At 37.0% G+C, this 19,794-nt stretch overlaps 1 protein-coding gene across 1 annotated transcript; it reads left to right on the top strand.

The window, feature by feature from the left end:
- The first annotated feature begins 790 nt into the window (after positions 1-790).
- On the top strand, positions 791-19,551 carry LOC113063675 (nuclear respiratory factor 1-like). The gene is made up of 11 exons (XM_026234012.1): positions 791-935; positions 2,733-2,973; positions 3,195-3,309; positions 5,554-5,680; positions 5,766-5,909; positions 8,633-8,791; positions 9,105-9,305; positions 10,191-10,292; positions 10,438-10,595; positions 11,744-11,868; positions 18,090-19,551. The coding sequence occupies exons 2-11, from the start codon at positions 2,760-2,762 to the stop codon at positions 18,248-18,250; spliced, it is 1,506 nt and encodes a 501-aa protein (XP_026089797.1). The 5' UTR covers positions 791-935; positions 2,733-2,759; the 3' UTR covers positions 18,251-19,551.
- The last annotated feature ends 243 nt before the right edge of the window (positions 19,552-19,794 follow it).

The following is a 19,794-nucleotide window of genomic DNA, read 5'->3' as shown; positions in this document are numbered from 1 at the left end:
GACATTCTATTATGATAACAAACAATAATTTTCATATATTTCAGAGTTTCAAACAATTGTGCATTTAAAAGATATTTATATTAACAAAAAATAAATATGTCACTCACAGAAATATCTGTTTCTCAAAGTCCTTCCCTCTATCTGTCACTGGAGCTTTGCGTAGTTCAGGGCCAGTTGCATTAACTTGTTAACTCCATGTTAAGACTGTGTCTTACAGGTTTTTTCAACTGCTTACACAAAATCTTTACTTGTCATACAATTTTGAGAAACCTGAAACTCAAACACCAGAATCACACACCAAATCTGTAAAACCATAATTCTCTGCCTTTGACTCAGTTTTCAGTTTCATAAAACATAACACACAATTCTCAATGTAATACAGCAATTTGACAGGAATTAATATTATGGCAAAGGTGTTTGCAAATGTTTGAATATACGTATTTAATATTTTGAATGCATTGCTTCCTTTTGCAAGAGATGTGAGGCTTTCTGCATTTTGTGTGTGCAATTCTTGAATGTGTGTTTTTAGAAAAAAAGGCAAAGTTTTGAAAATGTAAGCACCTGAGGAAAAAAAACTAACAACTAGTTTGAACAACTACGTTTCTACGTCTTACGTTTCCTATACAAATGAGACCAATCTACCTTTTCATAACTGAATTTTAAAAAGTTATCACCTATGGTTATGACCAGTCTTGAAGAAGAAGAAAAAAAAGATAACTAATTTTATAAGACTTGTCTAAACAGTTTATGCAACAGACCAGTCTTCGGTGTGTGTAGATTGAGAGGAGGGGCGGGGTTTGTTCCGCGCGCACCGCTCGGGGCCGCGCCGAGGCCAGGGCGCGCGCGCTTTGCTGCTCGTTCTTTGTCCTCCATTACAGCTGGTGATCGCAGCTCCGCCGCACAGCGCAGGCCCGAAGTAGCGCAGCCGCTCTGAGGTTAGTGCCCTACCGCGCAATCTCCAGACATTTCAGCCCCGGCGCAGCCGCACCAAACAACCCGGCAGCGTTTGTTTTTCACGCACTCAGACGCAGATCGCGAAGATGCGACACTGAACTCGGGATGATATCGAGCAATTTTGACAGGATGGCAATTATTATTCACCCCGCTCAAATAGCAGCAAAAAGAATCATGGCGCTGTCGCAGGCCTTTGGCCTAACGTTAGCGAATTTAGATGTGCAGTCGAATCGCTACTGTTTTGTTCAGATGCTAAATGGTGTTTCAAGGCTTGGTGACTTGTGTTTTTTTTATCCTTGATCAAATTTGAATGCGTGTTTAATATCATATTAGCGCTGCAGTGTTATCGATCACTCGACTTTTTAAATCTTTAAATGTCGAGTCGACAGCGGTGCCCGGCTAAATTTGATATAACGTTAACAGATTATTTCAGATGTTTTGTAGCTTGAATGAATGTTTACTTTAACAGAATGTGTTTAAAATAACAGTTTAAATATCGTTAATTTACTGTTTAATATTTTTCTAACATACTGCCCGCTATCTTTATACGTAACGTTAACGTTATTATTCACAGTTTGAAAATAACCGCCATTTATGTGTTTGTTATTTATGCTGGACTTAACTAGTATATATCGATTTAGTTATTCAAACCTACCTTTATTAATGACTACCTGTGGTGGTTGAAATTTCTTTTTTTTTCGTGTTTGTGAATGTTTTTGTTGACTTGGTCAAATCCAATGTAACGTTAGTGTTTTCCTTCAAGAGCCTCGGACTGTCAGGCTGTTGAACTGAACAGAATGATACTGTAGCTGCGCGAGCTGTTTTATTTATCTCTGTGTGCACCCACGTCATCCTACGTTATTCACACACACCTACGTTTTTATTTTTGTTTCATATTTTTAAAATATCCATTGTAATTACAGTGTCATTATGTTATTCAATAAAACAAAAACATAACTTAAAAAGATTTTCGATCTGTGTCATTTAGTTTGTCACTGATACAGCTTTAAATTCTTGAAAAATGAATAGTGTTGTATTTTCACACGATTGCATATTGCCAAAATATTATGTACAGCTAATGTATATGCTGTTATCGATTTTTTTCATACACATATTATTTTGGATAAATACCGAGAGCAGTTAGATTTATAGACTTACCACCAGCTAAACCTTGTTAAAAAAAATTATGTTGTAAAATAAATATTCATTTTAAGAGCAAATTGTTGATTATATCTGATGGTTAGTGCCCCCTAATGGAGTGATGTTTAAAGCAACAATAATAGATGCAATGCTTTATGTGATTTAAGTGATTATTAGATATGATGAATAGAAAGGAACAGGCTCTTTTTCCCTTCACAGTAAATGTAAACTTGGTGTAAATATCATATACATTTACACACAGTGTATATAGCTGCTGCTGAAACATTTTTGGCTTATTTAATGCCACTTTTTGACATTGAGATCACATCCAGTGGTAAATTAAATGTTTTGTCATGCTGTTTTATATAAAAGCTTATCTGCCAAGACTATTAATATAATGCCTTGTTACGCCGATGCATCATATGTACTACTAGTAAAAGGTGATTTGGTAGTCATTATAAGACAATGTGCTTCCTCATATTTTTTAATGCATTTTAAATGCAAATTAAAATGCATGTATTTGAGCACTTCTTTGCCATCAACATTACAGGTACATGACACTCACCTCATCTGTGAATCTGAATGATGCAGTTGCTTGAGGAATCCGTGTGCTAATGAATTGTTTGTTTGTGTCTCAGTGTGTTTGAGAGAAACTGTATCGGGTGATGGAAGACCACACGGTGCATCAGACGGAGCACATGACCACTATTGAGGCCCACGCCGTCAGTCAGCAGGTGCACGTGGCCACGTACACAGAGCATGGCATGCTGAGCGCTGATGAGGATTCGCCGTCCTCGCCTGATGATGATGTTTACGATGACTCTGATATACTTAACTCAACTGGAACAGATGAGGTCACCGCACATCTGGCTGCTGCAGGTAGGTTTGTGCTCATTGTTGTATTCTGACTTGTGGTTATTAGACTAACCACTAGATGGCGCACTTAAACCATAAATTGTCAGCTGCTTCATTGCACAAGATTGTAGTTGCAACAGTTGTAAAGCTCATGGAAGTTTGTGTATTCCCATGAATGCATGCATATTCTGAATGATATAGAATGTCTGAAAACAATTTATTTAATTCCACTAATTCTTTTTCAGGGCCTGTTGGCATGGCAGCAGCCGCAGCTGTGGCAACAGGGAAGAAACGAAAGCGACCGCACATCTTTGAATCAAACCCTTCAATCCGTAAAAGACAACAGACTCGTTTACTTAGGTGAAGTGTATTTTCAATATTGTTCATTGTATTGTAATCGAATGTGAGTCGTTTTACAACATAAAGAAAAATAACTTTATAGATTCAAAATGTACTATTACCAGTTTTGTTTATTTTAGTGTTATTAATATCAATTAATATTTTATTTTTAGTTTTCCTTTTAGTTTTAGTTTTTCTCATTGTATTTCTTATTTTAAAATAATTTTTTATTTAAGGTTAAGTATTTTCATTACTTCAACTTTATTAAAAAAAAAGTTATATATATACAGTATTGTTCAAAATAATAGCAGTACAATGTGACTAACCAGAATAATCAAGGTTTTTCGTATTTTTTTATTGCTACGTGGCAAACAAGTTACCAGTAGGTTCAGTAGATTCTCAGAAAACAAACGAGACCCAGCATTCATGATATGCACGCTCTTAAGGCTGTGCAATTGGGCAATTAGTTGAATTAGTTGAAAGGAGTGTGTTCAAAAAAATAGCAGTGTGGCATTCAATCACTGAGGTCATCAATTTTGTGAAGAAACAGGTGTGAATCAGGTGGCCCCTATTTAAGGATGAAGCCAACACTTGTTGAACATGCATTTGAAAGCTGAGGAAAATGGGTCGTTCAAGACATTGTTCAGAAGAACAGCGTACTTTGATTAAAAAGTTGATTAGAGAGGGGAAAACCTATAAAGAGGTGCAAAAAATGATAGGCTGTTCAGCTAAAATGATCTCCAATGCCTTAAAATGGAGAGCAAAACCAGAGAGACGTGGAAGAAAACGGAAGACAACCATCAAAATGGATAGAAGAATAACCAGAATGGCAAAGGCTCAGCCAATGATCACCTCCAGGATGATCAAAGACAGTCTGGAGTTACCTGTAAGTACTGTGACAGTTAGAAGACGTCTGTGTGAAGCTAATCTATTTTCAAGAATCCCCCGCAAAGTCCCTCTGTTAAAAAAAAGGCATGTGCAGAAGAGGTTACAATTTGCCAAAGAACACATCAACTGGCCTAAAGAGAAATGGAGGAACATTTTGTGGACTGATGAGAGTAAAATTGTTCTTTTTGGGTCCAAGGGCCACAGGCAGTTTGTGAGACGACCCCCAAACTCTGAATTCAAGCCATAGTACACAGTGAAGACCGTGAAGCATGGAGGTGCAAGCATCATGATATGGGCATGTTTCTCCTACTATGGTGTTGGGCCTATTTATCGCATACCAGGGATCATGGATCAGTTTGCATATGTTAAAATACTTGAAGAGGTCATGTTGCCCTATGCTGAAGAGGACATGCCCTTGAAATGGTTGTTTCAACAAGACAATGACCCAAAACACACTAGTAAACGGGCAAAGTCTTGGTTCCAAACCAACAAAATTAATGCTATGGAGTGGCCAGCCCAATCTCCAGACCTTAATCCAATTGAGAACTTGTGGGGTGATATCAAAAATGCTGTTTCTGAAGCAAAACCAAGAAATGTGAATGAATTGTGGAATGTTGTTAAAGAATCATGGAGTGGAATAACAGCTGAGAGGTACCACAAGTTGGTTGACTCCATGCCACACAGATGTCAAGCAGTTTTAAAAAACTGTGGTCATACAACTAAATATTAGTTTAGTGATTCACAGGATTGCTAAATCCCAGAAAAAAAAATGTTTGTACAAAATAGTTTTGAGTTTGTACAGTCAAAGGTAGACACTGCTATTTTTTTGAACACACCCCTTTCAACTAATTGCCCAATTGCACAGCCTTAAGAGCGTGCATATCATGAATGCTGGGTCTTGTTTGTTTTCTGACAATCTACTGAACCTACTGGTAACTTGTTTGCCACGTAGCAATAAAAAATATACTAAAAACCTTGATTATTCTGGTTAGTCACATTGTACTGCTATTATTTTGAACAATACTGTATATATGCTCTTTCAGTGCTTTAATTTTTTTATGTACTGTATAGTATTTATTCATTCATATTTTGATTTAGTATTCATTGTTTTCAATTTTGTAGTTGTTTTTATCTAAATTATAGTTCAGATTTTTGATTTTAGTCATCTTCCTTTATTTTAATATTATTTAAAATATATATATATGTTTGAGCTATTTTCTATTTGTTTTTATTTGAGTTTTAGTAATTTTAGTTCTGCTTTCAGTTAGTTACCAAGGGGGAAAAAATTAGTTCTGAATTTTCTCCAATAATGTAAATTCCAATTACACTTATTTAATAGTTCACAATGACAACCTTTCCCTTACTATGTGTCTGCAGGAAGCTGAGAGCAACTCTGGACGAGTACACAACACGAGTTGGCCAGCAGGCTATTGTGTTGTGCATCTCTCCCTCTAAACCGAACCCTGTGTTTAGAGTATTTGGAGCGGCACCATTAGAGAATGTGGTGAGTATATCTACTGTGTTTCTTGCCTTCATATCATTTGCACTGTTTCAGATTTCATCCCTGTTTTGACATGTCTTGTGGTCAGGTGAGAAAATACAAGAGCATGATTCTGGAGGATTTGGAAAACGCTCTGGCTGAACACGCACCCCCTGGCGGTGGAGAACTCACCTCTGAACTGCCTCCTCTGACTATTGACGGCATACCAGTATCTGTGGACAAGATGACACAGGTGGGCAGCAGGTGGCACTATGAGCTAGGAATGCAAGTTATTGAGGTTTCGGCTTTGACATGCAAATGTGACATTTTCTAGGCTCATGGGGCAGCAGTTAAAATGAGAATAAGTCTCACTTCATCCACTAAAGGGCTTTAGCACAGGTTACTTGAAGCCTGATATATAAGACCACATAACCTCTACATTTACCAGCTCGCCCCTTACTCATTACCCCGGACTGCTGAGAGCTAGTGTCCCTCAGGACAGACACACCTTGCTTGGCTTGTGGCAGTTGGAGGCAGGTCTGTGCAGGGATCATCAGGTGAGGCTTGTGCGCGTGAGTAATTATCCGGCACATCGTGGCCGAGCACAGAGGTTTCTGATTGACTCCCAAGTGGATTTAAAGCAGAGCTGGGGGAGGGAATGGGCGGCTGATCTATGTGTTTGGGGCGTGAGATTCCTCTTAATTCCTTCGCCACGTAATTAGTCCATCTGTACAAACACAAGGAAGAGCCTACAAGTCATGACGCCGCTGTGGACAATCTGTTACATGACTTTAAACAGTGTACTTAACATCCGTATCTATGTTCAGATGATTCAGGTTTAAGCAGGATTTATTTTTGGCTTTTATTTGCAATAAAAAAAAAATTAATTATATTCGAAACACATTAAGAAGCATGTATTATTTTATTACAGATTTATTTTTTAAGTCTGTATACTATATATATATTTGTATATATATATATATATATGTATATATATATGTATGTATGTATTTATATATGTGTATATAATTGTTTATATACTTTTTTCTAGATATGCTTAAATTTAATTTGAATGATTAATCATGGTTTATTTTCATACAATGTGTATTTAGATCGTTTATTATTAAATAATTGTTTATATTTTATTTTAAATATATTATGAAGCTTATATTTATGTATTATTGAACTGCATTTTTAGCTCTTTGTCTAAAGACCTTCTTCACTAGGTCTTCACACAATGTTGTCGTCTGCCACCGTCCAATGTCAGGCTTACAGCAAGTGTGTTTGTGACAGTGAGAGAGCGGGAGGGAGGGAGGAAGGGAGAAGCTCTTTTGGGAACCGATTTATTCCTCCCGAGCCAAATTTAGCCTGTGATGTCGAGGTGAACAGACGTTGCTACAAGAGTGCTCTGCAGTACAATCCCTGGCCTGCCTATGGAATTACCAAGGGCACTGAGGACGCTGGGGTAAACTCCAGCTTCACCCTCAGGATGGAGCTGTCACTGGGCTAATGGACTTCCCCTTACTACTCAGTGTGGATTTTAAAAACGGCAATAAGCTCCTTTATTGTCAAGTTAATACTTTATTTTTTTTAAGGGCATGACTTTTATGGCATTAACTTGCATAAGCAAGTTGGCATCCTTGTAAAGAATTTGTTGTTTTCAATTTTTTGCATCTATTAGCAGATTAGTGATTATTGATTAGACTATTTTTATTTTATTTATTTTTTTACATTTATTAATTTTGCAGACGCTTTTATCCAATGGGATTTAAATTGAGGAATACAATAAGCCATTCATCATAAGGAGGCAAATAGACACAGGAAGTTTCAGACATCATTGAGATTAGTGCAATCTAGAACTGGGTGGGATTTTAAAGTACTGTTATGATAAAAGTTTTGGGATGGTTTTGTAATGTTTTTGAAAAGTTAAGCATGGCTATATTTAATTCTTAAAAAATACTGTAAAAACAATAATGCTGTGAACTTTTATTATGGTTTAATTATGATCTAATATGTTTTAAAATGTAGTTTAAGCTGGATTTTCAGTAGCCCTTTCTCCAGTCTTCAGTGTCACATGATCCTTCAGAAATTATTCTGATTTGTTGTTGAAGAAACATTTCTTATTTTCAATGTTGAAAACATTCTTAGATAAATAGGAGATTGAAAAAAACTGCATTAATTTGAATGAAAATATTTTGTAACATTTGTAAATGTCTATACAGTCGCTTTTGCTCAATTTTAATGCATCTGAACTACAGATTATGTAGATATCATTTAGATAAGGCCGAGACCAAAATATTGAAAAATAGAGAATAAGTCATATTCAGGTCAACAATAATATAGATTTACTTTTTACTTCTTTAACACTTGTATCTTGTATAATTTGTCTAAATTATTATTATTATTTTTTTAAAGAAAAAAAAAAAATCATTAATGTTCATCAAAGTGAAGTCTTTTACAATGTTAAATCTGTTTAAATAAATGTTGTTCTTTTGAACTTTTTATACCACAAACAATCCTGAAAAAAAAAAATCATTTCCACAAGAGTATTATGCTACTGAATAACTGCTGAATAACTTAATTTCTTTACAAAAAAATTAAAAGAAGTCTTGCTAATCTCAAATTTTGAATGGTAGTGTACCAACCCTAAAAGTATTTTCCTGCCTCTCTCTACATAATCTGTAGTTCAGTGGTGTATGTTCCATCCTCTCAATCTCCTGCAGTCAGTGTGCACTGGAGCCTTACCCATAGATTAGTCTTTAAATGGAAACCTAATAGTCTACTTTTAGCTTTTCGCAAGCTATATGTGTGGACAGACTGTCTGCACTCAGCTGCTGAAGGAAGAGGAAAATCAATGGCTTGCTGTTTCCAAACTCTATTTCACAGATTTGATTTTTCCAGAGGCCATGCTTCGCTCTGCCACTCCCAGTATTAAACTCCCACAGTGATTATGTGCGCCCTTTTGTTGCTTTGCAGGCCCAACTCCGAGCGTTCATTCCAGAAATGCTAAAGTATTCCACAGGCCGTGGGAAGCCTGGCTGGGGGAAAGAGAGCTGCAAGCCCATCTGGTGGCCAGAGGACATTCCCTGGGCCAACGTACGCAGTGATGTCCGAACAGAGGAGCAGAAACAGAGGGTAGTGTTGGGTGCTCATATTACAACTGAGTTGTGAAAGATTATATATGGAGCCTATTTTCTTTCATTTTTAAGAAATTTGGTTTATAATATTCTGATTTTATTGTATATGCACTGATTTTTATAGTACACGGTAAACATTATACTAAAACATTTTATTGTACGAAAAATGCCTCGCGTGATGACGCAAACAAGTTATTGAATCAGCCACACTTGTTTTGTCAGCTTTCCATAAAATGACACCTGAATTGAAACGAATGAGCTAAAGCTTGCATCATCTTGACCTATCGAGGGCTTACTTCCGTTGGAAACAGGTGTCATGGACGCAAGCCCTGAGGACTATCGTTAAAAACTGCTATAAGCAGCATGGGAGAGAGGACCTGCTCTACGCCTTTGAGGACCAGATCACCACACAAGTTGCCACAACAACCACTCACAGCATCGCACACCTGGTGCCGTCACAGACCGTAGTGCAGACGATCAGTAATCCTGATGGAACCGTCTCGCTCATACAGGTGAGCCCAGGTCCCAGCTGTGGGAACAACTACACGCTTGTTTTTCACTATGATATAAACTAGCTCCACTGGAGGACTTCATTTAGATAAGGCCGAGACCAAAATATTGAAAAATAGAGAATAAGTCATATTCAGGTCAACAATAATATAGATTTACTTTTTACTTCTTTAACACTTGTATCTTGTATAATTTGTCTAAATTATTATTATTATTATTTTTTTTTTTAATACAAAAAGTCTTTTACAATGTTACAAAAAATCTGTTTAAATAAATGTTGTTCTTTTGATTTTTTTTATACCACAAGCAATCCTGAAAAAAAAATATCATGGTTTCCACAAAAGTATTATGCTACAAAACTGTTTCCAATATTGATGATGATAATAATAATAATAATAATACATGTTTTTTGATCACCAAATCAGCATATTACAAAGATTTCTGAAGCATCATGTGACACTGAAGACTAGAGTAATGGATGATGAAAATTCAGCTTTGCTATCACAGAATAAATAAGATATAAATAATAGTAATATAGAAAAGTTGTAATATATTGTAATAATAAAATAATTGTAAAACTGACGATTTTTTTAATATTAAATAAATAATAATAATTTAATTTGACAATGTTTAACTATTTTTCTATCTTTTTGGGATTTAAAGTACAACACAAAACAATCCTTTGAGCATAAGAGACTTCTTTAAAAAAAAAAAAAAAATCTTACCAACCCCAAACCTGAAAGGTTAATTTCTGTTATGCTTCTAATATAATTATATATAATTATATAATTTAGAAAATTAAATAAAACATATATATGTAATGGTCACATTACAGTATTTAAATAGTATTACAGCAGTATTCTAACATATTATCATATTATTGTCAGGTTGGAACTGGAGCCACGGTAGCAACACTGGCAGATGCGTCAGAATTGCCCGGCACGGTGACGGTGGCCCAGGTGAATTACTCCACAGTGACAGATGGAGAGGTAACATCAACACACACACACACCTTCATATCTGAATATTCCATGATTTGCATCTCCAGCTTCTTCTGTCATGTCCTTACACACATACTGTGCTTTTAGGATATATCTCTTTCTTCAAACCTTTTTTTTTTTCTGTATCTCTAAGGAGGTACAGAATTGGGCCACACTACAGGGAGGCGAGATGACCATCCAGACCACGCAACCGTCAGAAGCCACGCAGGCGGTGGCCTCCTTAGCCGAAGCTGCGGTAGCTGCCTCGCACGAGATGCAGCCAGGGACAACTGTTACTATGGCACTCAACAGGTACTCATGGGAAGTAGCGGTTAAGTTGAGAGAAAGGAAATTCTGAACCACAGCAGCACCTAGATTCAGGTTTAGGTCTCCAGGGTCTTGTTACCTGAGCCTGGTCTCCTGTTTATCACAAGCAGGTAGCAGCAGCAGCAGCCCAGAAATACAGCACAGCAGGAACAATTGGTTCATACTCCATTCCCACAACAATTAGGCTTAGGAGGCATTGTTTTCTGCTCAGCGGCCTTCATTAAAGCAGTAAATCCACCATCAGTCTGCTGAGCATAGTCAGGGCATCGATAAACGGAACCAAAAAAGTGTTCTTTTCCTCTACTAAAGCCCCAAAGCACTGTTAATAGCTTTATTTTTTATCATGATCTCAAAGGAAGTCACAAAAGTCTCTATACTCTGTTTAGTATAGAAACTCATTTACATCATGCAAGAAAAAAGTACTTTGTTAAACTAAAGTTATGACATTAAAAGTAGTAAGATGCCAAGTCATAATGAGTGTTTAAAAATCATTGAGATGAGACAAAATTATGGGAAGTCAAAGTAATGATTAAAATTGATGTTCAAAGTCAAAAGTGTGAATTTATTCAAAATGATCAGGTATCAGGTTTTACTGAGATGATTCAAAATGAGGACAAATCAAAAAAATAATAAAAAAAAAAAAGTATAATTTAGACATTTTATAAGGGACTTTTTTATAATTATTTTGACGGGGTGCTTTATTTAGACTTCATGCCATTTTTATGTCATTTCAACTTTTTATCTAATAATTACAATTCAATTTTGAAAAAAACTTTAGATTTTTGATTTGATGACTTATCGATTTCAGCTTTTTATGTCAATTATGATTTAGTATGTCAAATTCAACTTAACATTCCATAATTACAAATTAGAAAAGTCTAAATTATAACATGCTTTCATGATTTCAGATTTTTCTCTCTTAATTATGAATTAGACAGTTTAAATGATAATGACTTTATTTTATTTAATGGTGCCCTTTGATTGACTTCTTACACTAGGGGGCAGTACACCCCAGTCCACATCAATTGACTTCAAATCCTGCTTAAATCCTGTATAAAGCGTTATGGAAAATCTTTATTGATGCAGGGTTATTGTGAGATTATTTCAATATTTTATATGTGTGTGTGTTGCAGTGAAGCAGCAGCTCACGCAGTGGCGACGTTAGCAGAAGCGACTCTTCAGGGAGGAGGACAAATTGTGTTAGCAGGAGAAACAGCGGCTGCAGTAGGAGCTTTAACTGGCGTTTCGGATGGCAGTGGTACGAACCTCCTCTCTATATCACAAGCAGCCACATTTACCCTCTTTAGTCTCCTTTCACACTCAATGGATGAAACTTAAACAGGAAAGTTTAAGGTGGGCAAACATATGATGAAACATCCCTTTGGTCATCAGTTGTCTTGCTATGTGAGGGCACCCTATGCATCTCATGTAAGGTATGTCAGAGCGTGAGGAAGTCTGTGGAGGTCTAACTGTAAGCCCTGGGGTGTTTGTGGGACAGATGGTGCGTGTGTGACCTGTGTCACAGACTCCAGCCTCTACACTCCTTGCTAATCCTCGGTTTGCTTCAACCTCTAAGAGCTCTGCATATGCACGGCAGCCTCTAGTACTAGTGCTTACACATGCATTAGAAGCCATGTTACAGTGGAATAGCAGCACTAATGTTTACTGGAGGCATTCGTTACTGCTTCGGTGAAGTGGCGCATAACACGTTTCCTTTTAGCTATGATATGTTGAAAGTTTGGTTGAACGAAATTAGAATATCTATGCATTTTTGTTTTCTGAGTATAACATTCTTCCAGTTAAAGTATTGCAACCCATTGTATTTCTGTAATGCCACATTTCCGATGTCAGCGGAAATGGAGAATTATTGGAAAGAAAGAGCAAGTTGCCAAAAAAGAGCAAAATTTATTTCTAATTAATAATCATGTGTTATTGTTTATTTCAACATTACTATATATTTTTAAAAACTGCACCTGTTAATGTTATTTAATAAACCTGAGCTAACGTGAACTAACAGTGACCACGTATTATGAATTCATATGTAACAATTCAAATCATACAATATCAGCCAATATATATTTAATATGTACTGACAACAATCAATCAATATGGTGCATCCTAATTTTTTTTATTTAATTTTTATAATCATGCATTTAACAGAAAGAAGGATCATGCATTTGTTAAATTAAAATTATGACATTAAAAAGTCATGAGTTGAAAATGAGATTTAAAAAGTCATAATTATGGCATAAAACAACAAAATTATGTGAAAAAGACAAAACTATAAAAAAATAAGTATGATTTTAGTAGAAATGATCAGTTACGAAGTCATAAGAGGGAAAAGGTTAGAATTATTCGATAAAAAGTGAGTTATAAAAATTTTACGTTGTAATTTAATGTTTTCGAATTGACTTTATAATTAATACGACTGTGTCCATTTACAATTTACATCACGATTATGACAAATAATCAACAGTGTGTTGCATCCTTAATCTGTTTATTTATTAAGATGAATTAATTAACAGTATGGCCAGGAACCTGTATCAACAAAGTAAACAGGGGCCGTTTTGATTTAATGTTGATGGGTAAAATGATTGCTCCAATCATACATGGCCATTTCCCAGTGACCTATCTTACCTAGTGTCCTAGCTTACCCCATTGCCCCCATTGACCAAAGAGAAGCCCCTCCTCGCCCCCCTTCTAACCCCCCAGGAACCCTCTTAAAGGGCTTTGATCCTCTCCATTATCAGTGCATGGTCTAATCACAGAGCCAGCTGTCAGCCCACTCTGTAAAACACTCACATACACACACACACACACGCTCATGTGACATTAAGAGAATAGACAAGAGCAAGGGGTGTATTTAAACATAAAAGCTGATTAGCAGGCATTAAAACTACATTTAAAGACATTGGTGTCAGGCTTTCCCCCACTCTTGGTATAAATATTTGACCGTGGTTGTGATATTTTATTTGCTTTAGTATTTCATATTATTGGATCAATGATTAAAATGATTTAGCTAACATATTGGGTCCCACTGCTTCGAAGGGGGATTGTAGGCTCACTGTCTCGGTTTATTTCTTTTTCCCCCTTTTAATTTTTATGTGAATGAAGGAAAATAGTTGCCTGATAAGAGGAAATCACTTTATATAACACTGTACTGACCTTGTGTTCAGAGAATGCAAGTACGTCCCGTTTCCCACATATGTAACTAGGGTTGCTCTGATTGATCGGCCACCGATAATAATAGGCCGATAATCGCTTTTGGATGATTGATCGGCGGTCTCTAAAAAGGCAGATCTCAAAAAACTGATCTCAAGCTGATGACGCACCTGCTGTGAGAAGTTTGGCTCAACATGTAGCGGCACCGTCTCAGTCTCTGTCCGGCGCGGGTGAAATAATTATAATGCTTTAGGTGAAGTACAATACTTATTTCTTCATTAATTAACTGATAGAGTAATTTGAAAAAGTTTCTATGAGACATCATTTCACAAACAGCATGAAGGAATCACAGCGTGCCCTCTTTCTCTCAAAATGCAAATGGCTTCAAATCACATCGCGACTGCACTATAAAAGCGAGCTGCACGCACACAGGAATTGTCATTTGCACTATCGAGGCAGTGTCGCATCATCACAAAAATTTATAAATGGCATTTTTTTCTTTTCAATTCTTGCAAATGTTAAATCCATTCAACGCTCATGCACACTTACAGCGCACACACTTAATTCCACCCCCCACCCCCCCTGCACATTTTGTATGTTTCTCTTATGCTTCAGATGTTTGTTCTAGTCAAACGTAAGTGCCCTGCGAAGTGGACCTCACAGGATATTCCACCATTAATCCAGTTCGAAGCAAACGTATCGGTTCTATTCAAAGTGCATTGAAGCGTGTGAGACGTGGGCTGCATCCGAAAACTGAAAAATGATGCCTTTGGAAGACGCATTCCAAGGTAGGAAGGCATCAAGACACGTCTGAATTCAATGCTAGCTTCCGTTCCTGTCTTCTGAGATGCCTTCATCTGGCTGATTTTTGAAGGCAGCATAGATGTATCCTTCGCTGCCTTTAATATCCCACAATCCTGTGCGTTCAATTCTGTGACCGTTAAGCCAAAAAATAAAGATGGCGTCTGAAAGTTGAGCTCGGTGGTCAGTTTTTGTTTAAATGTACGGTTTTGATCAACGTTTTCCACTTTTGATGTAATTTCTAGCTAGAATTAATATTGCAGTAATAAAATATCCACTTAGTTATCACCAAACACACTATATTTTGCTGTAGATTTTATTTCCTTACTTGTGTAGTTGTATTTTATATTTAATCTGTATCTGTCTGTATTTTTATGCTCTACTGTTAGTGTTATCTGTATGCGCCAAGGGTCTGAGAGTAACACAATTTCAATTCTCTGTATGTATGTGCTGTACATGTGGAAGAATTGACAATAAAGCTGACTTGACTTGAACCATTACTCTGCGTCAGTAGCCTGTCCAAAATCAGTTTCATGAGGTGCCTTCGTGCAAAAATGCTTCCTGCAAAGTCATTGCCTGATATGACAGCGAGGCAACAAGTCAGCTTGCTAAGTTTTCGGATGCAGCCATGAATTTTAATCGTATTTATTTACCAAGGTATGTGGTGTCACACCTATCCATGTCTGAAGACGTTGTGCTGCGCAAATCCGTGAATGAATGTTCCGAAGTCAGGTAAACTTCCAACAGATTTCCCCTGCTCAGGGAGTAGGGAGCAATGAACACTGTGTAGGGACCATGTCAATGCACGGAGCTCAATTCTAACGAGCTGGTTCTCTGAATCAGGTGTGTTAACAGAGAAACGTGCAAAATATGCAGAGCTGGGGGGTGTGAGGACTATAAATTAGAATCGCTGTAATGATGCCAGGTTCACATTACTCCGTTTGCAGTGAGTATGTGGTGCGTATTTTCCCGCGCTCTTGTTAATGGATAAAGCGTTCACACTGCACACACGGTTGCCATCTGACAGTTTATTTAGAAGCGATGCGTCTCCAGCAGTTTAGAGAGAGTTTCCGCACCGAGTTTTGTTGTACTGCACACGTGAATTAAAGTAACAGCATATTGTTTGCGGTAATTATGAACATGCATTGACTCACAAATATTCATTGTCTTACACCGTATATGCATATAATTAAAGTCTACTGTATTTCATAGCCTACACATAAGCTATGGGTTTTTTTGGCTAGGTTTTTTTTTTTTAAAAGAGCACTTTTAGATAGACAATTCTATAATTTTAAAGTTCTTTATGAACCACAGGATTGCTTGTAATAAAGATTTAAATGCAAAAGAAAGGCAGTAGAGCTGACTGTTTCTTTCAATGGTAAATTCTGATTTTTAGAATGTTTGGCATGACGTAAGAAAAGTAGGTTAAATGTTTTGCTTTAGCAACTTAATATATAAATCTAAAAGTAAAGGTAAAAAGCATTGAATAATTGATGAAAGATTGTATTACTGTACTGTGTAAAAAAAAAAAATCACAAAGTTGAAAAAACATTTTAAGTAACAATATTTAGATTTAAAATCAGAAGAATGGATAAATGTTGTGTTTGTGGTAAACGGGCGTGGATCAGGAGCAGACTCCTGTGTGAAAGCACAGTCCGTGCTCCCTCTGTACCACACATGGACCACATACACACTGCAAACATACAGCTCACAAAATCAGGCTTGAACTGTGTAAGCGATCGTGCAACAAATACACGATTGTAAAAACAAAAATACAGTGCATGATCAGACATTTAGGTGAGATAAATATGAAGATATGTCTAAAAATCTTGATTGGATCATCACTCATAAACAATTCTACATGATAAAAAGAAGGTTTTAAAAAGATTGGTAACGATGATCGGATCGGCAGATACTGCTTTCGGGGATCAGACTCAAAAATCCTGATCGGAGCACCCCTATATGTAACCGAGCATGTTGACTGCTCTTCTGAACCAGCAGTGAGTCCCAGAGAGTCGCTTCTGGCCAAAATGAGGCCCTCACCTTTAAGCTACGCAATTAAACCTCATTTACGCTTCAGCATTGGGAGGCTTGAGATAGAGCGTAGTCAACAACAGACACTTGATGGTCAGCCAGCGTTTATTGGGCTTATTCAATCAGTGAAATGGCAGTGAGGATGCAGCTTTGAAGTGGCTGGTCTGAGGTAATCGTGACTGATTTCTGTTTCCTGCTCCGTAAGCCTGGTAGAAACCCTCAGTGTCAGAGTGATTGAGGGTTTGTAAGCACTTCACTCAAAAAAACAATGCTTCCAAACTCCCCGTCAATTATTGAGACACAATGTGATTACGAGAAATCGGAGCAGTTTGATTGAGTCATATGCCATGTGGGGAAAATGATTTTCTGACGTTTTAAAGGGTTTATCTCTCAAAGAAATGTATGAGTTTTAGATAGACTTTTTATTTTGTCAAAAATGACACACACGTGTATATATATACACATAGAAATACACATTTAAACATAAAAAAGCAAAATATGTAGAAAAATAAAATAAATAGTATTTACAGTTTTTAAATCATGTTTGTTATATTATTAATATATGCATTTTTTTTATATTAGTTCTAATTATGACAATGATTAGGAAACTTAATTGTCACTGTCAAGAACTTTAAAAATTAAATTTGTATATTTCATATAATTCCAATTTGTATTTTGTGATTAATATTTCTTGGCCGATTTTGTGAGAATTACCTTAAGAATTCATGAAAGGATTCTGGGACAATAAGGACAAAATCAACATTTCTTCATGCCTGTTTAAGATACATTTAAGGTCAAAACTGATCAGCTTTTGTGTGGACCTGCGATTACAAGCAACATTTAGCTAGTTCAAATTGTGTCGGCTTGAAAAGTTAACATAACTGACAGGCTATATGGCGAATTTGATTGAAATATGAGCCCTTCCTTGAGACGCTGGGACAGGGTTGTACATCATCATGAGACAGTTTTAGGCACACTTATATCAAAAACTTACTGGATGCATCAATTAGTCACATTTAGTTCTGACCTTCCGCTTTGCCCATACGAGTTTGCGGCCCGGAGAGATTGGCCACCCTCCCGCCCGCTCGCCCCATGTGACTGCAGCAGTAATCCAGGCTGCTCCGCTCACAGCTGGCCATGGAAAGAGAGCTACATTGAGAGAGAGGGAGAAACGGAAGCTGGGAGCGGTCGCCTCAATTACTCCATTGTTCCGCATTGCAGTGTGATGCAGTAGCCCTGCCCTCAGCCCCATTTTTAGGGGCCGACCCTATCCACGTTGCACGCAAACTCTTACAAGGCCGCTGGACTGCGCACATGCTCTGCGGCTTCATCCGACCGCACTTCTAAAGTCTCCTCCCTCCAGCTGTCTCAAATAACAACTACGAACGTCCCAAACCACTAGGCCGCCCCTACACTGATAACATCACAGTTAAAACAGAAATGGTCTTGAATCATTTGTAACAGGTCTGTGTCTCATCCCAGGTCTCGTCCAGATTCCGGTCAGCATGTATCAGACCGTGGTCACCAGTTTGGCCCAGGGAAATCGGCCCGTTCAGGTGGCCATGGCTCCCATAACCACGCGCATCGACAACACGGTGACGCTTGACGGACAGGCGGTGGAAGTGGTGACCCTAGAACAGTGACATACTCTACCCCTGCAGGTGTGTGGGACAGGACGTCCGGCGTCTATGTGAATAGCTGCTGGAATATAGTGTAAAAATAAGATTTGAAGCTGTTCACGTGTCTGCAGGGGGCTGCATAGTTCTTTTGTTTTTCTCTTTTACATTGTACACAGTTCATTGTCTATATTTTCTTTGCTAGTGTTGTTAAATTTGTTTTCGTCTTTTTGTTTTTTTAGCTGATGTTTGATAAATGTATTGTAGAGGATAACGAAATCAACCATGTTTTCAACCTTCAATAATTGGTATAATTTAATTTCTTCCCATGCAAGCATTGTGTTGGTCATTCTTGATATTTCCTTAGTTTTCATATACATACATGCATGCATGCATACAGACATGAATGCATACATGCACACATACATACATATAAATATATATAGATATAGCAAAACATCTTGTGCCATATTTGAGTCATTTTATTAATATGTGTGAATTGCATTGATTTTAGTTTTAGATCCCATTGACTACTGAGGTGACATGCATGTTTTTTTGCTTTTTGTCAGTCTGTATAATGTAGAATTCTTTGTATGCATTTCACATTAACTCCCAATGTAAAAAATGGTATGACCTTGAGTGATTATGTGGTATATTGAATGAGACCACTGTTTCCTGTCGGTACAGAATTGTTCTGATATTTGAGCACAGTCGATCAGTGCCATCTATAGACTTTCACTGAATTAAACTATTAATCGATAACTATAAATGTCGACGACTTCCCAATGATGAGGCTGAAGATGTAGCACTCCATTAATGTCAACTTTTATACTTCAGAACATGAACAGAACTGTGCATAACTGATTCTGTCATGAAAATGTTTTATTTATTTTTTATTTATTTTTCTGAATGTTTAGATGTGCGCTCATATCTTTAGAACAACACACAAAATCACACATTGAGAGAGGTAAAGGTATGATAGAGGACACATTCTGATTTTATTGCAAAGTTAAAGAATCATAAATTCAGATCTTCTTCTTTCTCTCTCAAACTCCCGTATGGTTTCTACAATGCACATATAGATGTTTTGTTATGGTTAAGCACCTCCTCCACCCATAACCCATCAAGGTCTCTGCTCCTGGTCGGATTGAATTTTTATACAATTGTAAAACCTCATACAAGATGCTTTTTATGTAAATTTTGTAAAATATAAGGTTTGATGAAACCGAACTCTCCCATGTTGCCGGTGAATGAATGATGGTGACGTTGGCGGAGTTCATCTTCCCCTTTTTATCCAGTCTTGGAAATAAAATGGCTACTATTCAAAAGTGTGCCTTTGAAAATTATTACACAAAAATAATCACACGTGACAGACAGTGCCATTTTATTTTAGAATACAGATACGTAAGAATACATCATCAAATATTTGAACAATTTATTAAGGAAATTCACAGTGCCATTATAGTTCATTATATTCCAGAAGTTACATTTTGGGAAATCAACAGGTGTTTGACATCGTAATTGTGTTCAAGTTGCTAAATTGCTTATTTTGGCTAAGCTGCAATGTATTG

Source organism: Carassius auratus, chromosome 4 (genome assembly GCF_003368295.1).
Source record: "Carassius auratus strain Wakin chromosome 4, ASM336829v1, whole genome shotgun sequence".
In the NCBI taxonomy this organism is placed as follows: Eukaryota; Metazoa; Chordata; class Actinopteri; order Cypriniformes; family Cyprinidae; genus Carassius; species Carassius auratus.
Note: the sequence above shows the minus strand (reverse complement) of the source record. Positions and strands in the feature narration are given on the sequence as shown.

Bases quoted from the DNA above. Each gene is read 5' to 3' on its own strand.
- LOC113063675 (XM_026234012.1), top strand. From the start codon at position 2,760: ATGGAAGACCACACGGTGCATCAGACGGAGCACATGACCACTATTGAG. The intron at 3,310-5,553 runs GTGAAGTGTATT...ATGTGTCTGCAG, and splicing joins CAACAGACTCGTTTACTTAG to GAAGCTGAGAGCAACTCTGG. The intron at 5,910-8,632 runs GTGGGCAGCAGG...GTTGCTTTGCAG, and splicing joins CTGTGGACAAGATGACACAG to GCCCAACTCCGAGCGTTCAT.